The sequence below is a fragment of the Diabrotica undecimpunctata genome, chromosome 8, assembly GCF_040954645.1.
Source record: "Diabrotica undecimpunctata isolate CICGRU chromosome 8, icDiaUnde3, whole genome shotgun sequence".
Taxonomy (NCBI): domain Eukaryota; kingdom Metazoa; phylum Arthropoda; class Insecta; order Coleoptera; family Chrysomelidae; genus Diabrotica; species Diabrotica undecimpunctata.
The window spans coordinates 134,494,905-134,513,876 of NC_092810.1; the positions used below are offsets into that span (position 1 = coordinate 134,494,905).

An 18,972-nucleotide genomic window follows, 5' to 3' on the forward strand; every position below is an offset into this window, starting at 1 on the left:
TAAGATAGATTTATTCATGTACATTTCTACATTATTACATTCGTCAAACATAAAAAATACAATACAGTACATGAGACAGATACTCATCATTAGAATAGAAACTGTGGTAAATCAAGAGTTCTTTAACACTATGTTTAAAACTTGGATAAGACTTGGAGACTTGGAAGATAACTGTTTATATCGTATGAGTATAGAATAGAATAAACTAGAAATATGCTTTATTGTCACAGAAAATTGTACAATTTTATGGACAAAGCTTACAAAAAGTCAGAAAATAATAACAATAATTAAAATTTACTGAAATTACAAAAATCGCCAATATCACAAAAATAAAAGATAATAAAATAAACAACTAATTGCAAAATTTAAATAATTACGATTTACGAATTACATTACGAACTAATAAATTGAAGTTGTATGATACCCAAATATATATATAAAAAAACGCGTGTGGCAGTCCAGTGGGACTGCCGGTAGAAGTTATACTTCTATACACGCGTTCGCTGTTAAAAATTTATATAGGAGCCAATCTGCACAATCATTACATATGTAATGCTATAGATAAGAGAGAGCAGAAAGAGAAAAAGAATTAGTTATATAGGTATATGGTGCATCGTTTGCTGTATATAAACATTTGACCTGTAATAGGAGTATAGTAAATTAAGGATTGTATCAATATTCTAATGAAAATATATATTTTTATTTTTATATATGTATAAAAGGAGTTGAATGCAAAAAAAAATTACACATACTCTGCAGTAAAATTCATTGTTTATTTTATTATTAATTTAAAAATTGCAATACAATAAATACACTGCAACATAATTCAATATAATAATACAATATAAATTAAAATGTAATATTCATAAGTATTTAAAACTGCCAATATACATTAACTTACTTTACGAAGATAAAAATAAAAAACCAACAACTCAGATTATGTTGTAAATTTTCATTTTATTTTAAAATTTATGTTTTTTTGCGTATATTACATATATTTAATACGATTAACGTGAGGTTTTTAAATATTTCAAAAATAAAAAAGGAAATTCATAATTGGGATTCGAACTCACAACCACCAGCGTACGAACCAAACACGTAATGGATTTGCCAATTAGACATGACACTAACGGATTTCAAAATTGACAGTTCTCGGTAAAACAGTGATTATTTTTAAATACAAAAGACTAAAATAATTATAAACGTTTAATTTTAAATAATACAAAACATATCACATAAATAATAATATTAATACAAATTATATTATATATAATATTATATATATATATATATATATATATATATATATATATATATATATATACAATATTATATATATAATATATATAATATTAAATACAAAAGGAACATTTTTATTCTCGAGAGAGGAAGAGAGAGAGAAAATATATCTTCTGTCTCTCTCTTACTCATTATCTTACATATGTAATGGTTTCACAGATTCACTCTCATGCAAATTTCCAACGCCGACCGTGCGTATAGAAGTATAACTTCAAAATACTTAAGTTACTTGTACATAAAGGTACTGTAATTTCATAGTTATTCGTTAAGAAACTCTTCTACTGAATATGGTATTTCAGAGGATAGCAGCATTTTTAGAATGATCACTTGTATAATATGACGAATTCTTACTACCAGGCAAAGAATAAATATGATTTATTTGCAATTGGGACAAAGCTCACCTTCATGCCTAACTTTAAAATATTATCGTAGGCTCTTTTAGGAGTTAGATTTAAATCTGTTAACATCTCTGGAATGGAACCGGCTCTAGTTGTATTCATTATGTTCATTGTACCATGGGTTCGAGCGTTCTTGACTACGTCACACACCTCGGTCAGCTGCCAAATTGCATGCGCAATAATATATCATACCTTGTGATCATTGTATTATACCATGGTTTGTTACAATATATTATTAATTACAATGTTTGTTTAGTTTGACCACCATACCTTACAACAATTAAATTTAAAAAGCGAAACGATAAAAATATTTTAATATTTTTTATTTTAAGTGTAAATACTCAGATAGAAAAATTAAGATGGCACAACTGTAGTTAAAAACAAATTTATCCTTTACAAAAAACATTCTTATTCACAAGAATCTTTTTTTTTTGTTTAGCTGCACCGCTCCTATAGGTACCACAGACTGTAAAAGAAAATATGATGCAGGGTTTATTTTACCACCTATCGCGTCAGCACAATTAACAACGAAAAACAAAGTTACATTTAAATATGGAAAAGTCGATGTCCGTGCTAAGCTTCCTAAAGGAGACTGGATTTATCCAGGTATGTATAAATAAACATATTCTCAAAATTAATAAATTATTAATAATTAACCCGTAACCGGTGAGGTGCAATTTCAGTTACATTGAGCGTGGTGTGGAGTCGCACGGACTCCTTTTTAAAAAATAAAAAAAAAAAAGATTTAGGTATGTGAAAAAATTTCACTGAAATAAGTTACAACTGGATAAACTTTACTTGCTCATAGGTATATAAGTATTATACAGTATGATGCAAATGTACGGCATAAATTCATTATTTCAGAAACAGACGACTTTAAAAAAAATCTTAAAACACGTCAATTTTAATTTTTGAATGACCATCAACTGATATATATGTATTGGACATTACGTCATTAGTGTCGGCGTAATGACGTATTCGACGATTTTTTTAAATACAAACCGAGGTCACGCGACAGCTCATTTGAAAGTTCTCCTTTTCTCTTATTGCCTTTGCAACGATGTAATCACTTGAATATTTATTTCTACAGGGTTGACCAAAATTATAAACTTTTTTATTTAATATGGAATTACAATAAATATTCATTCATTGAACTAAAATATACTAAGAAACTCCACTGGGAAGAAAAAAAAATGGTGTATTTAGCTGGTTCCGAAAAAGAAAATTCATTGATAACAAACAATGCTACATTATAATCTGAAATGAATTATTGTAGTAAGTATTCCAAGTAATTTTTTAAAAATATTTAAATTAATATTGTCTTTGACTCGTCTTTATTTGTCAATGATCTGTGAGTCTGTCAAATAATAGACGTCAAATTTTTAGTCTGGAGTCAAAGTTTCACTTATTGGATTTTTGTTTTGGTTTTCTACCAATCTCCCTTCTTGCATTTTGTCAATATGATTTTTGTAAAATTGCTTACTTGCTTTACTCACATTTTCTATTTCCAGTTCTTCTGTCATAATCTGACATCATCTTTTATTCCAAGAGTTAGTTGGTCAAGCCTTGACAGTTCTTCTTATTTTGATTCTCATTATCCTTTAATTGTTGATGTTTCGGCTTTATATTTTGTTGTGTACGTAAGTTTAGATCTTGCGCATGTTTTAGAGAAGCTAATCTCCCTTTAAAGATTATGTCTTTTTATTGAGATCCATGTATTGTCTTAATGTATTCTTGTTTTTATATTATGTAGTGGTTGTTTTAGTGGTCCCCGTTTTCTGCTATGTGCAGGGGCGGACTAAGACTCTAGCGGGCCCTAGGCAACATTGTAATTCCGGAACTGTTTTTCAGCCATGACACATACTTTGCGTTTGGTATTTTTATTTTTCAAAGCATATAATATTTATTTCTATTTAATTATCGGATTCCAAGAAAAATAAGGAAAAAATAATATAGATACTAGTAAAAAAAAATAAATAAACATAATTTATTAAAACAAACAATAATACTTAAACAAATATACCCAGATTAATTAAAACCCACTTTTAATAGAGTTATTTAATAATTCTTAAGACTTAAGAATGGTCGAAGTTTATTGGCCTTTATTGAGTGTGTTTTTATCATGGACGGGTACTGGAAAATTTCGGTGACGGATGTCCGCGATCGGTTAAGAGAATGGTCGGTATGAATAAGTATAAAAAAAACCGAGATTTCCAATTCTAAGGATCGGGAATTCAGAATCGATTATTAAAGGTGGTTACTTTATATGAGTTTTTGCTTACAGAGCTTCTACTGTGTAATTTATCATCATATACTATTACCAAAATCCTTTAGTGCACCAAAGGATTTTATTAAGTAATTATATATATATATATATATATATATATATATATATATATATATATATATATATATATATATATATATATATATATATTATATTATAATTTATTATTATATTTATTAATTAATGAAAATTATGAAAATTCATAATTTCTGTCCAGTATTATTTCTTTACATTGGATAATAAGCCTAGTTCAATTTTCTAACTAAAAGTAATAATCTTAAATATATACTGATAATATTGTACTAAAAAGAACAAAAAAAGATTTTTTTGTTGCTGATACTTTTATTAAATTCAACATTTTTGTTTCAGAAATTCACTTGACTCCGGTTAATGAAAAGTATGGATTAAAAAGTCAATCGGATCAAATAAGAATAGCATTTGCGCCTGGGAACAGTGACTTAAATCATGTTCTTCACGGTGGACTCACTATTGGTCGTAGCGTTGCAGCTACAAACTACTTCGATAAAACAATAGAAAGTAAGATGTCGTCATGGTCAGATGACTTTCATACATTTAGTGTAGACTGGAAACCAAGTAAGGAATGTTATTTTAATATAGTCTATTTACATTAATAAAACTCTTAAATCTAAGAAAATTTTAACAAATTAGTCCAAGTTGACTAATAAGTTTCAATTGTTGTCAATTTTGCCGAGGATATCCTTCTGCGTAATAACAGAAAATAGTAAATTTAAGCGAAAGAAAAAATTAAATGTCACTTAAAACATCTATCTATCCAATGACACCATAGTCAGTCGTGTCTGGGTCTGCTTTAGTAAGCTTCTCCAAAGATTACCACGAATGAATTTTTGGCATGTTTATCTTCTTCCAACAGCTCTTTTTTCCTTGCATTCTTGAGTTTAGTAATTATCTGCGGATTCCATCTTCATGCATCCGAACCACGTGTCCTGCAATCGCCGCAACCTAGTATTTTGTGGTAGTATTGATTTTCTGTTTCATTTCTAATTCGCCTATTGTTATTTTTAGTGATTGGGCCCAGTATTCCTCGTAATATATATTTTTTAAACACATCTAATGCATTGACAGATTTCGGTAGTATAAACCATATTTTACATCCATAACTTACTATCGGCTTAATTATTGTTTTATAGGCTCAGAGTTTTATATTTATCTTATAAAGAATAATATCTTTCATTGCTTAATTAAAACTATAAATTGTTTTTACTTTTTTTTTTAGATGAAATAAGTTTCAGTGTAGATGGTACAGTCTATGGAAACATATATCCCCCAGCTAAAGGTTTTGCATCACTAGGATCAACATTAAATCTAAATACCGATAAATGGAAAGAAGGAACCCTAATGGCACCTTTCGACCAAGAAGTAAGATTTATTATTTATTTGTTTTTAAAATATCGCCTGAGAATTCAGTAAGTATTTACATTGTCCATTTAATCATTGAAAGAAAATTAGTTCCTTCTTCTTCTTCTTGTAGCACATGGTGCTATTTATTCTATCATCCCAGCTTTTGTAAAGTTAATGTCTAGCTGTCATACTACCTCTTCGGGAGTCTTCTTAGTGGTCTTTTTTATTGGGATGGTGTGTTTTGGCCCCTTTCGCGATTTCTTCCTGGATACATTATGTTGACATGATCCTTCAATTTGTGGTGTCACGCTTGTATCTATCTCGTCACATTCTGGACTCTAGTTTCTCTTAATGTATCTACTTTCCTACTAATGGTCTTACACATGTATGTATTAGGATTTTGCTCTCTACTATGGTCATATATTTGTTCTTTCATATGGTACCTCTCAAATATCCCCTATTTTGGCTGTCTTCTAAATATACGAAACAATATTATATAGTTACGTATTTCCAGTCAAAAACAATCCATAGTTCGGCAAACGTCTTTAATCATCCTCAATCCACCTTGGTTATCCACAAGTCTGCCTCGGTCCTGTTTAGCCGTCCTTAAGTATAGGTAAGTTCTCTATAAGTCATTCATACGTCCTATCAACTCTGTCAGAAGGAATAACAACTAGGAGTGACTGCCTATTTTTATTCTAAAAGGGACAAAACAATAAAATTGGAAGACCAATAGGACTGAAGACGAACAGAGTAGTAATAGTCCCATATGTGCAAAGAAAGATTATTATTTTTTCCTTCTGTAAAAAATTGAGATAAGAAACTGGTAATATCCTATTTACACTATACTGGTAGATCATGACTTATATAAAAATTATTACGGTTACCTAACGGACATTACCTAACGGGAAGAACAACACAAGTAGAAAATCATGTAGCATTAGAACAAATTGGCATTGATAGTCTATCTTTTGCTTCGGGTCTCTAAAGATAAACTACGCTTTTTCTATGTTACTCTTTTTTGAGAATAGACCAAGCAAATTTAATTTTAATTAAAAAATGTTCTAAAGTTTTATGATAGACAGTGGTAGGTGGGAGTACAAAATAAAATTAAATGTGTGATTTGAAGGGAATGTAAAAAGGGGGTAAAAACATGTTCCAATTTCCGGCGAAATTTGAAATGGTATCAAAAAATTTCTAATACAAAAGCTGTAGTTAATATAAATTACCGAGAAAATAAAGAAAATCGAATTTTTTTCGTACATAAAGGTATTTAATTTTGATTTAAACTTGGTTAAAAAATAGCCATTTTTTTTAAGAAAAATTCCATGGTGAAATTTTTTTTTGCTTTATCTAGGGCTCAATATTTTCTTCGTTAAAACATAGATACTTTTTAATGAAATCACAAAACATAGTGGTTTCTATTTAAAAAAAAATAGATAACACTTTAAGAAACGCAAATTGCATTATTAGGCCACTAAAAGTGTAAGAAATTGTATTTAATAGTTTAACAATTTTTATTTTCACACTGTACACTAATAAAAATTAATTAAAGCAGTATATAAAAAATCAGTAATATTAAAGATACCTCTTTCTTTTTCTCAAATTTTTATCGTGTTCATAGTCGAATTGAATATTTTTTAGTTCTTTTTGAAGTATATTTAATGCCTCGTATAAGTACTTGACATGAAATTCGGTTGAGCAGAGATAACCAGACATGTGAGCTCCCCACGACGCACAGGATTAGCCTGGGCAGCATTTGGTAAATTAAACTATGTATTTAAATCGGATCTATCCATATGCCCCAAAAGGAAAGTTTTTGACCAATATGTGTTACCTGTATTCACTTATGGAGCGGAAACATTAACACTTACAAAAAAGCTAGTGAACAACATTCGTGTTACTCAGAGGGGTATGGAGAGCCAGATGTTGGATGTCTCTCTGAGAGACCGAATCTCAAATGAAGAAATACGTCGTAGAACAAAAAATACAGACGCTATCGAAAAAATCGCGTCGCTAAAAAGAAAGAAGAAATCGCCCGAAGAACGGACGAAGACGAAGCAGAGAACGCCCACCAATTAGATACACTGACGACCTGAAGCATGTTAGCAGTAACTGGTTACAAGCCGCACAAGATAGAGACATATGGAAACACTTAGGGAAACCTATGTCTAGCAGTGGACGCGTACAGGTTGATGATGATGATTTAAAGTACGTCGTCCTGATCACTTGATCCTGATCACTTGATTCATCAAATAAATACTCCGAGTTCGGTGCTACACTGGTCTCTTCTTCCTTAAGTGTTGCGTCTTCTAAATCATTTTCATTTTTCAAACTGAACATTTGAACAGTTTCCTAAATCACTACATTTCAAACATAGATCGGTAAATTGAAGTCCGTGTTTTCTGCAGCCACATCTATAACTTTCACGAGTGGTTTCACTGCTGCAACTACTTGATTTTAATAAATCCTGTGAGATAATTGAATCATCTGTATAATATGGAATGAGTACTTTTCTGACATTGGTAATGATTTATTTCTAGCCCCACTTAAACATGGGTAGATTACTTTCGATTCCTATTTACTAAAAGTGACGATAATGAACCACCGACACAAGAGGTGACGACAAACCAAGGAATAAATATTGAGGAGGAAGAGGTAAAGGAAGCATTAAGGAAATTAAAAAAAAAATCACCAGGAGAGGACAGACTACCGAACGAACTCTGACCAAACTGACCAAACAACTATTAAAACTAATTCAAAAAATAATAGAACAAACCAGAATTCCTCAAGAATGGAGATCATGCATCCTAATACTTCTCTAAAAAAAGGAAAGGAAACAAATCAGACCCTGAAAATTACAGAGGAATTCATTTAATAAACACAACACGAATATTAACAACCAAAGTGATAACAAATAGACTGAAAGAAATTATAATACTAGCAGAAAAACGACAAGGTTTTAGGTCGGGAAGATCATACATCGACGATATATTTATAATGAGGCCACTGCAAGAGGAATCATTAAAATACAACAAACCGGCATATCTATGTTTCGTTGACTTTAAGAAGGCATTTGACAATCAAATTAAAGAGGGTTATCCACTTATTGTCCCCAAGAGAGATACCTCTAGGAATAATCAAAACGATCGAAAATATCTACCAAAGCAACACAATAAAAGTAAAAGTAAAATAAGAACTAACCGACCCTATTGAAGCTGGCAATTACACAGGGAGTAAAAACAACTTAAAATAATCTGCTATGCAGACGAAACAATACTACTTTCACAAACTGAAGACGATTTACAACGTATGCTGCACCAATTTAATATAACCGCCAGAAAATTTTACATGTTAATTTCACCAAAAAAGACAAAATGCATGATTATAACAGCAAATTTACTAAGATGTAAATTGGAACTGGAGGGTCAGATAATACAAGTGATGGAGTTTAAATATCCAGGCATCATATTATCTAGCTACGGAAAGCTCCAAACTGAAGTGGGAGATTAAGTGAATAGAGCAAACAGAGCCGCAGGCTGCTTAAATAAAACAATATGGAGAAATAAAAATATCGGGAAAGAAGCAGAACTTACAAAACAGTCATCAGACCAATATTGACATACGCGGCAGAAACACGATCCCCCGGTTCCCCACTAGGAAGACGATCAATAGAAAGACCACGAAAACGATGGAACGACAACTTACTGGAGGCACATTGAAAAACAGACGGTCATGTCTACATAAAAAGAAGAAGAAGAAGAATTTTTAATCCAAGAACCGCAAAATCGAATGGTCTAATTAGTTTCTTTAATCTTCTTATAATTTGATTCTAATATTACGGAAACTTTTGGGGATTTTTGTTCTAAGAAAAATTGTGATAATTAAGAACATATTAAAGTATATTTTCACTATGTTTTAACAAAATTGATCAACTTTTAGAAGCATGAAAAATAAAAAAAAAATTCTTCATTTGTCTCGGTAATTTTGAGATTGTAATAAAAATAATATATAACAAAAGTTGTATGTTTTTATATTATGTATCTACAGCTTTCGCGTTTAAAATGTTTTGATAGAATATCAAATTTAGCCGGAAATAAATTAAAACTTTTCGCCTCATTTACTTTCACTCTCCATCATAAAACTTAAAATAACATTTTTTTATCTGTTTTTTGTTAATTTGCCAGGTCTAAAATGTTTGTTGTATTTTTTAGATGTACCTAACGCTAGGTGTTGGTGTGGGAGGATTTGTATTTCAAGATAGTCCGTCAAAGCCTTGGCGAAATGGAGAGAGGAATAGTTTTAAGGTATTTAATTCTGCTCGAAATAATTGGCAGCGAACATGGTCAGATAGCAGTAAATTAGAAGTTGATTACGTTCAAATTACTTCTTCTTAAGTTTAACTTCATACTTCATAAAACCAGTGCTAGAAAATGTATAGAAAGAACAAACATAATTAGATATGTTTTTGTTTTCTCCAAAATAAAATGAACCGAAATCTGCATCATTAAATATTGGCAAAATTATGTTACAGTTTTGAAATTTGCCTTAAAATTTCACTTGCTTCATACGTTACTCTAGTTAAACAAAAAATCGATCAAATAGTTAAGGCGCGTTTTCACGGGTCGATCTAGGTTGAACGATTTGGATCGTTCGACCATAATTCGATCTGTGTGGAAAGCAAAAAGGTTTACACGATAGGCGATAAATGTTGAATTAATTGTGGTACAAAATGGCATCACTTGAAACGATTAATGTAGGTGTGCAGTTAATTTGTTGCGCAATTTGTATGTTGTAATATTTTTTATTTTATTTTTCAAGTAATTTTCAGACATATTTGGTTTATTCATATGTTGTAGAATTGCTTGCAATGCTGCTCGCCTCGCTTGTAGATTGCTATAAAGCTCAGTTTGTGGATTCCATAATACATCATAGTTTTATTAAGCATCCAAAAATCTTGCCATGTCTGCATCTGACCATTTTCACTCATTTTTTCCCAAAATTACAGCTTGTCGCACTAAAAACAACAACTGTATACACGCAAGAAGTACTCTACTCGGCTTTCTGCACGTTGTGTTTTCGTTCGACAAGATGTTTACACATTCGATTCCAGTCGTTCGTCATCGATTCGGCGACAATCGCCCATCAAAAGTAGACAGTCTTTCTACTTCAACGATTTCATAATCGACCTAAATCGTTCAATCCAGATCGACCCGTGAAAACGGGCCTAAAGGCGCGTTTTCACGGGTCGATCTGGATCGAACGATTTAGATCGATTATTAAATTGAAAGCAAATTGAACATGTAAACCGTAAATCGACTTGGCCGTTCGGCGGAGTGAGGCGATTCGACGGAAGTAGAAAGACTGTCTACTTTTGATAGGCGATTGCTGCCGAATCGATGTCGAACGACTGGAATAATCATTTTTTACTAAAATAGATGTTAGATAATAATTATTTTTCTTCCTAAAACGAATTGTCATTAGAACAGGCAATTTTCATTTTTTTTTTGTTTTGGTTTTTGGTTTGGTTTTTTGTATACATTAGTCCCATATCCACTATTTTCCTTTGAGATTAAAACATCCAGAAAAGGTAACGAGTTATTTTATTTCTTTTCCATTGTAAATTTTATTGACTCCTCCTTTTACCTTTTATTTATATTAATCAGAAATGTACCAACACAACATCTACATATTTCCAACATATTGTGGGCTTTAAATTTTGATTAGGAATGTTTGTTTTGAAGTCATTCATCAATATATTAGCTAATAATGGATTTAAAGCACAGCCCAAAAATTTTGTTTATAGAGATCATTGATTAGATAAAAATAAGTGTTTTCAGTAGATCGTGTCAACAGTTCCATTATAGCTGATACATTTAATTTGGTTCTAGTTGTTAATCTATCATTTTGTAATTTGGTTCTAATTGTTTTCAAAGTTTTATCTAAGAAAATACCATCTTAATGGTGCATTTATAAATAGACTATTTATGTAAAACCTTACTTAGAAAATATTACATATACAAATCAATGTACCAAATTATATTAACATTTAAAAATATAGATAATTTTAATAAAATTTGTTATTTTTTTTTCTATCTAATTTTGTTTTATTTAAGTCAAGCATAGCTACAGCTATACAGATCCCTCTTTATAATAATAACTTTTCAGTTTTTTTTTTTGAATAATACATCATACACAATAATAATACACAAAAAGGGTGCTACATACTTGATTCATTCATGCTTAATTAATATATAACATCAGTCAACCTCCTGTATATAAAATACCAAAGTTTTATTGGAAAAAATGCTGAAAAATATTTTTTTTAATAATTTTTAAAAGTAGGTATTTTAAAAGACCTTTAATTTTGATTTGCTATTATTTACTATTAATTTTAGAGTTATTCTTATAATTTATAATATTATTTATTTATAAAAAATGTTGCCGGTAATGCTTAACGCATATTTGTATCGATTTTTTGAATTTTCCCAGCAGTTTTTTCTAAAAGTTCTTTAAAATGTGCATTATCCATTCTTAAATGATTTCTATAAGCCTCTGGATCTCCCACAACCATTTCTCGGAGCAGGCCTTGTGATGCACCATGAGTATTTCGTCTTAAAATCCACGGTCGGGTCCACCACCTTCGTTTATTTTTCTTTTTGTTTGATTTGGCGATTTCTTCTCGAATTGCATAACAAATTAATTCCATACCTACATTAAGAATTTTACGTGTAGCCATTTTGTACTACAAATAATTCAACATTCATCGACTATCGTGTAAACCTTTTTGCTTTCGGCACAGATCGCATTATGGTCGAACGATCCAAATCGTTCAACCCAAATCGACCCGTGAAAACGCGCCTTTAAGGACACACTTTTATTTATGTGAGCTTTTTGTATTATACGTTTATAATAAAATTTAAAAAAATATTTATTGTTTTTTATTTCGTTCCTTTGCAGTGATTCATTTTTTATTATCCTATATTTCAATTTATGTATATTGTGTTGTGTGTGTCTATTGTTTTTGCCCATAGACATACAGTGTGTAAAAGCCAAATGGAATAAATTTATTATTTAGGTTACTGTACATATTTATAAAAAATCCCGAAACACGTCAAATTTAAATTATAACTTGACATTCTTTAACGTGAAAATGCAACCCCTACCTTCAACCCCCTTAGAATGACAGGTACAACCCCCAATTTTTAAAATAGGAAGTATAGGCTTGTGATATATCGTTTGAAAGTTCTTTTCAATCTCCATTCAAAAATGTTGTCGCTTTCAAGTTTATTAAGATTAATTAAGATAAAATAAATTAAAATCTTGTGGTTACCGAAGTTCGCTACAATACAATCAAAAACTAAAATGTAATGCAAAACGTAATAAAATGTAGAACACGAAAAAGAACTATGAATGTTAATGAAGTAGATGTTCAAAATGTTCACCGCGAACGTCTTGGCAACATCCTAATCTCAAATAAAACTGTCTTCTAACATTATTTAACATAACAGGCGTGATCGACCTAATCGCAAGCGTTATTCGTTCTTTTAAGTCATTTAAATCAGAAGGTTTAGTTTTGTACACATGGCTTTTCACATATCCCCATAAAAAGAAATCTAATAATGTAAGAGATCAGGTGATCGCGCTGGCCATTCAATCGATCCTCGCCTCCCTATCCACCGATTGGGAAATATTGTATCGAGGTACTGCCGGACATTAAGTTGGTAATGTGGTGGTGCTCCATCCTGCTGAAACCATATCGTATTCGCTGGAACTTGAGGGTTTCCTGGATCAGGATATAAATTTGCCAACGTTGGAATGACATCATTTTGAAGTAGTGCCAAATAATTGTTGCCATTCAAGTTGTCCTCAATGAAAAAGCGACCAATGATATTGTTTCCTATAATCCCTGCCCAAACATTAACCTTTTGAGGGTATTGAGTGTGTTCTTCTCTCATCCAGTGAGGATTTTCCGTGGCCCAGTAGCGGCAATTTTGCCGATTAGCATGACCGTTAAGTGAAAAAGTACACTCATCAGAAAACATAACGTCTTCTAATTGGATAATATTGTTATCCAACATGTCCATCATTTGCTCACAAAAAAAAGTTCTCCTATCAAAATCGTCTTCCATGAGCTCCTGAGTAGGTATCATCTTATAGGGATGCAATTTATTTTCTTTTAATATGTTTACTATCGATGTATGGCTAGCGTTGAATGTAGCGGATGCCTGTCTACTCGATGTATGTGGATTTTCCTGAAACTCAAGCAACGCATCTAATTTGAGTTCATCACTCAGTGCATTGGCAGCTGCTTTTTTTATCTGCCTTACATGACCAAACTCGCGAAACTGCTTCTCTATTTTACTTATTGTTCCTTGGGATATAGGCGGTAAATTAGGAAATTTCTCATGAAATAGGCGAGTTACTTCCTGTTGTGTTCGGGTGTTATCTCCGTAACCAATCATTTGTAAAACTGTTATTTTATGCATTTCCGTTAATCTAACCATTTTTCAGAATTGAATTGAACGAACTTTTTACTTAAATTAAAATACTGACAACTTAAATAAAACAATTTACTAATGCGTGTTAAAATAACGTTGCCACGGAAATTCTTTAAAGTTTTTTAATGGTTACCATCTAAAAACCACATTGCTATGGTTTTTTTTCACTTTCTCATTATCAAGACCAAAACGGGAAATAAGTTTTGAGTATATTTTTGCGAATTTCGGTAACCACATGATTTTAATTTATTTTATCTTAATTAATCTTAATAAACTTGAAAGCAACAACATTTTTGAATGGAGAATGAAAAGAGCTTTCAAACGATATATCACAAGCCTATACTTCCTATTTTAAAAATTGGGGGTTGTACCTGTCATTCTAAGGGGGTTAAAGGTAAGGGTTGCATTTTCACGTTAAAGAATGTCAAGTTATAATTTAAATTTGACGTGTTTCGGGATTTTTTATAAATATGTACAGTAACCTAAATAATGAATTTATTCCATTTGGCTTTTACACATTGTATAATACAAATACACTGAGTGCTGCCATAGTCGCCGGTTTTATCCACCTCGTGATCTAAATGACCAATGAGCAGGTCACCTGGTCGATAAACGCGTCCCATTAGAAGGGGACTGCTTTGCGTCAGTTTTTTCTGTCGCACTGGTTGAATGCTAGTTACTGCATAAGTCAGTCTATTTGTATTAATGTCTATGGTTTTTCCCATTTTAACCTAGGCAACATGTACTTATTAAAATTTTCTGGTTTTTTTTAGGCGGCAACTTAGCCACATAGATATCTGTAGAAGTCATTAGCCATTTGCCAAGAACATAACATTAAATTTGTTTGTTTACCGAGCAATTATACACATTTTACACAACCTCTTGACGTGAATTTTTTCCACTCACTTAAACAGACTTGAATGTCTATCCTTCTAAAATGGAAACAAGGCCCAGGAAGGAGTGAAGCATCTTTGCCAAATATCGATCTCCAATTCTTCTTAAACACCTATAAGAAATTAATGTTATTTCTGGTTTCACAAAATGTGGTATTATTCCACTAGGTGGGAATGAATTTCTAGGCATGCTGCTTTCACATGTGTGAGAGAGGTGTTTTCACAACTCGAAGAGGAAACAGGTAGTCTAGGTCTTAGAATAAATGAAAAGAAGACGAAATACATGCTAGTAACCAAAAATCCAAGACCAAGAGTTAGGTAGAACATAACTATTAATGACCACAACTTTGAAGTATTTAAAGAGTTTAAATATCTGGGGAAGGTAATCACAGATGACAATCACATAGAAAAAGAGGTCTCGGCAAGGATAGCTGCGGGGAATAAAGCATTATACTCCCTATCATCATTATTAAGATCTAAGCTACAAAATAGAAAATCTAAATTAAGGCTGTACCTAAGACTGTAAGTCAATTAATTACTCAGTTGTTGCGTATGGAAGTGAAACACAGACAACGGGAAATAAATAAGCTGCTGGTATTTAAAAGGAAGGCTCTCAGAATGCTATTTAGACCTCAAAGATTCTGAATTGACAGAATAGTAAAGAACCAGATAAGATGGGCAGGTCATGTGGTAAGATCAGAGGAAGACGAAGTGTTAAAGACAGTGTTTTTGAGAGACAAAGGGCAGATCAGTAGGCCGCCCAGAAAAAGATAGAAGGATGAAGTTGAAGCCGATTTATCTAGCATTGGCGTACAACAATGAGAAATGAAAGCGCAATATCGTAGAAGATGGAGGGCTATAATTAATGCGGCGAAGACTCACTCCGAGATGTAAAGCTAGTCAAGAAGAAACTGAAGCATAATGCCTTTCTTCAAAGGTTCTAAAGTTGACAATAAAACAATTCACCTTTAAAGCCCATTTTAATTTTTGTCGAGTGGACACTCTGATCAAAAGATATTTAATATTTATTGTCGAATTGATACAATTTAGCGCGCGTAACTGACATTTTAAATCGCCGGTCATTTGAAGCATTGTTTCTGAGAGAACCGTTTATTCTACAGAAAAAGTGCTAATAAACATTTTTACTTGAAACGATTTTTTCTACGGCGTATAGATTCTCAGTAAATTAATTTTCTCCGTTTTTCACCCCCTATGAGGGGGTTGTTAGGGGCATGCCGCGTGGTAGTGGTTAACTTTTTTGATTATTTGTTGGGACCCAAAATTGACATTCCTAGCAAAATTCAGCTTGTTCGTATGATTTTTTGAGGTCAAATCTCTGACGACTGGGTGAAGTTAATTTTATTTTCCATACCAGTAGATTAACTTATAAAGCAGCACCATACCAAATGTTTAAGCCACTAACAACATATTTTTGAGTTCAGAGTAGTTGTCATCAAAAGTCAAAAAACTGTTGCTATCCAACCCAGTTTACTGTATATTAAGCTTCTTTTAATTTCTGTAAAATCATGTTTATGTACTTGTACCTTTCTTGCACTCATATATTCACTTATTTTAACAATAAGAGGTTTATTTAGGACCAATTATGTTTAGCAAAAAATATTGCAAACATAATGCAAAATTAAAATCACAAACAACGGAAAACCTTGTTTTTCAGTAACACTGTAGGAGATAGGGTGAGGTAGATGGTCCGATGATTTAAAAGTAAGTATTTGTAAAACTATATTCTCACTTTCCTACCTACATTTGGTAGAAAAAAAAAATATTAATATCGAAGGACCAGCGACCAATAGATCGCAAAATTGCGGATTAGTAATAGTGTAGTAAAATTGAAAATAGAATAATTAAAAAGAAACTTCCGGTAGAAATATTTTTATTATATGATTTATATAAATAAATGGCAATATGGGAGTTGCCAACAAATCACCTTTTAAGTGATAATAAAATACATAAATGTTCATATAAAATGTTCTCAAAATACACAAATGTTCATATTAAGTGTTCTTAAAACTAAAAATGAGATGTGAAGAGCAAAAAAGTTTGGTTGCATATCCGGCAAGCCTGTAATTTGTCGGACTGGCATCTACGAATGATTGGCATAAAAAACTATTAATTATCTTTTTTATTAAAGAATAATTTCAGGTACAGTCTGTCCCAAACCCTTCTTTCAGTGCGTCACTAATTTTGACGTCATATAGGATTTTAAGAATGTCGAGAATTATTGCATGACATTTTAGTTAAATCTGACAGTTCGTAATCGGTTAAATGTGAAAAGGTTATTTTTTTTTTTAAATATAAAATAAAAACTTTAACAATTCAAAGTTTTATTTTAATATTAAAGGTAAAATTTTTAATTTACATATTAAAGGTTTCGTCCTGTATATAAATTTTTGTTGCGCATTATATTGAAATGGCAGTTTGTCATATTTCCTATTCTATACATTCAAAGGAAAGTGCTTAATTAGCTAAGATTTACCATCTCCAATAATTCAAGTTTCATCATGGTTGTTGAAATACGTATATGTCTCCCTTTTAAACATTCTACCAAAGAGTGTTTAGTCTCAACTTGAATTTGGTATTTTTGGTATGAAGGGTAACATGTTGGCCTAAAATTAACAAGAAAAAATTTAAAGACGCTATAGTGATATTTCAGTAGGTTATGGCAAACTATATTTTGATACAAACCTTCACTAAACATTCTGTATACACGAGTTCTAATAACATGTTTATAGTTATTGGTTAATGAACGACAGAAACTGGTTATAAAGTTGTCCCAGCTTCTTTTTCTAATTGAAAATAATTTAATAATTTTAATATTAGTCTTTGTTCCTTCTCGGTATATCTCGGCATATTTAAAATATGTTTATGACAATAAATACAAAATTAAATTTTCACTGTAAAATGTCTGAAAATACTAACCTGGAATGACAATTATCATTTTATCAGTTGACATTGTGAAAGTACTGTCAAGATCGAGACCTTCTGCGTCAAATTATAATTATGCGCATCATTGATTGGATATCTATTTAGCGTATTATAAACTAGAACCAATTATACATCCGTAAGTAGAATTCGCTTTAATATACAAATACCCGTAAACGATAGATAATTTTCTAAGTTCTATGTATAATAATCACAGAGTCACGTTTTTTTCTGTCACTTCTAGCTTAATGCGTTAGAGAGAATTCGATCAACTATGACGCACTGAAAGAAGGGTTTGGGACGAACTATACTTACATATTAGATGCACAGAATTTAATGAAGTTAACCATTTAATAAAATAAAATTAACTTGAAATCTGCTTCTATTTGAAAAGCGTGAGATGAACTATTTACTTGCTTCTATTGAGAAGCTAAAGATGGAGTTTAACTAGCGTGCTTCTATTTGAGAAGTCAAAGACAAAGACATTTAAGGGTGATTTGGTTTAAGGTTTGAATAGATTGATTCTCCGCTACAGGATGGTTAAATGCTATGTATGGTCCATATTGTTATACGGCATGGAAACGTGCCGTTAACTACGTTAAGAGTACCTTCCATTAATAAGTTGAAGGCCTTCGAAATGTGGACGTTGCGAAGAATGTTCCGCATACCATGGACAGATATGATGAGAAACGAGGAAGTCTTAAGAAAGGCAAATACTGAGAGAGAACTACTTAATTTGATCAAGATACGAAAAATTGGATACCTCGGCCATATTCTGAAAAAAAAAGCAATCCCTCAACTAATCATCCAGGCAAAGATTGAAGGCAAGAGAGGAGTAGGTCGCAAACAAATATCGTGGCTATCATGGCGACGGAACATAAAGAACTGGACAGGCATAAATAACACTGGCGATCTTTTGCATGCCGCAAAAGACAGACATCTGGCCTTAAGATAATTCGCCAACGCACTATAGGTGCACGGCACTATAAGAAGAAGAAGATTGAATGTGAAAAACTGAGAGATACAGGAGTTACGATGCAACATGTAAGAAAGCATGTCACGCTGATCATATATAGTCTTTAATTTAGTTACATGGGAAATTCAAATAGTTTTAATTATTATTGTAGAACAACATTTATTGTATTAAACAAACTATTGTAGAAGTGATAAGTTTTTATAAACACTATTGCGACTTTAAAGCAAATACGTACGTCACTGATCTTTTTCATTAAAGTAAAAGCAACTAAATGTTTTTCCTTTCTACACCGTCGCTG

General features: G+C 31.5%; 1 protein-coding gene across 1 annotated transcript in view; it reads left to right on the forward strand.

The window, feature by feature from the left end:
- Window positions 1-18,972, forward strand: part of LOC140449131 (uncharacterized) — a 153,988-nt gene that overhangs the window by 10,970 nt on the left and 124,046 nt on the right. Inside the window, exons 5-8 of the mRNA XM_072542277.1 lie at window positions 2,137-2,303; window positions 4,354-4,578; window positions 5,240-5,382; window positions 9,579-9,757. Coding sequence (XP_072398378.1) covers window positions 2,137-2,303; window positions 4,354-4,578; window positions 5,240-5,382; window positions 9,579-9,757 — 714 coding nt within the window. The remainder of the gene's footprint in view (window positions 1-2,136; window positions 2,304-4,353; window positions 4,579-5,239; window positions 5,383-9,578; window positions 9,758-18,972) is intronic.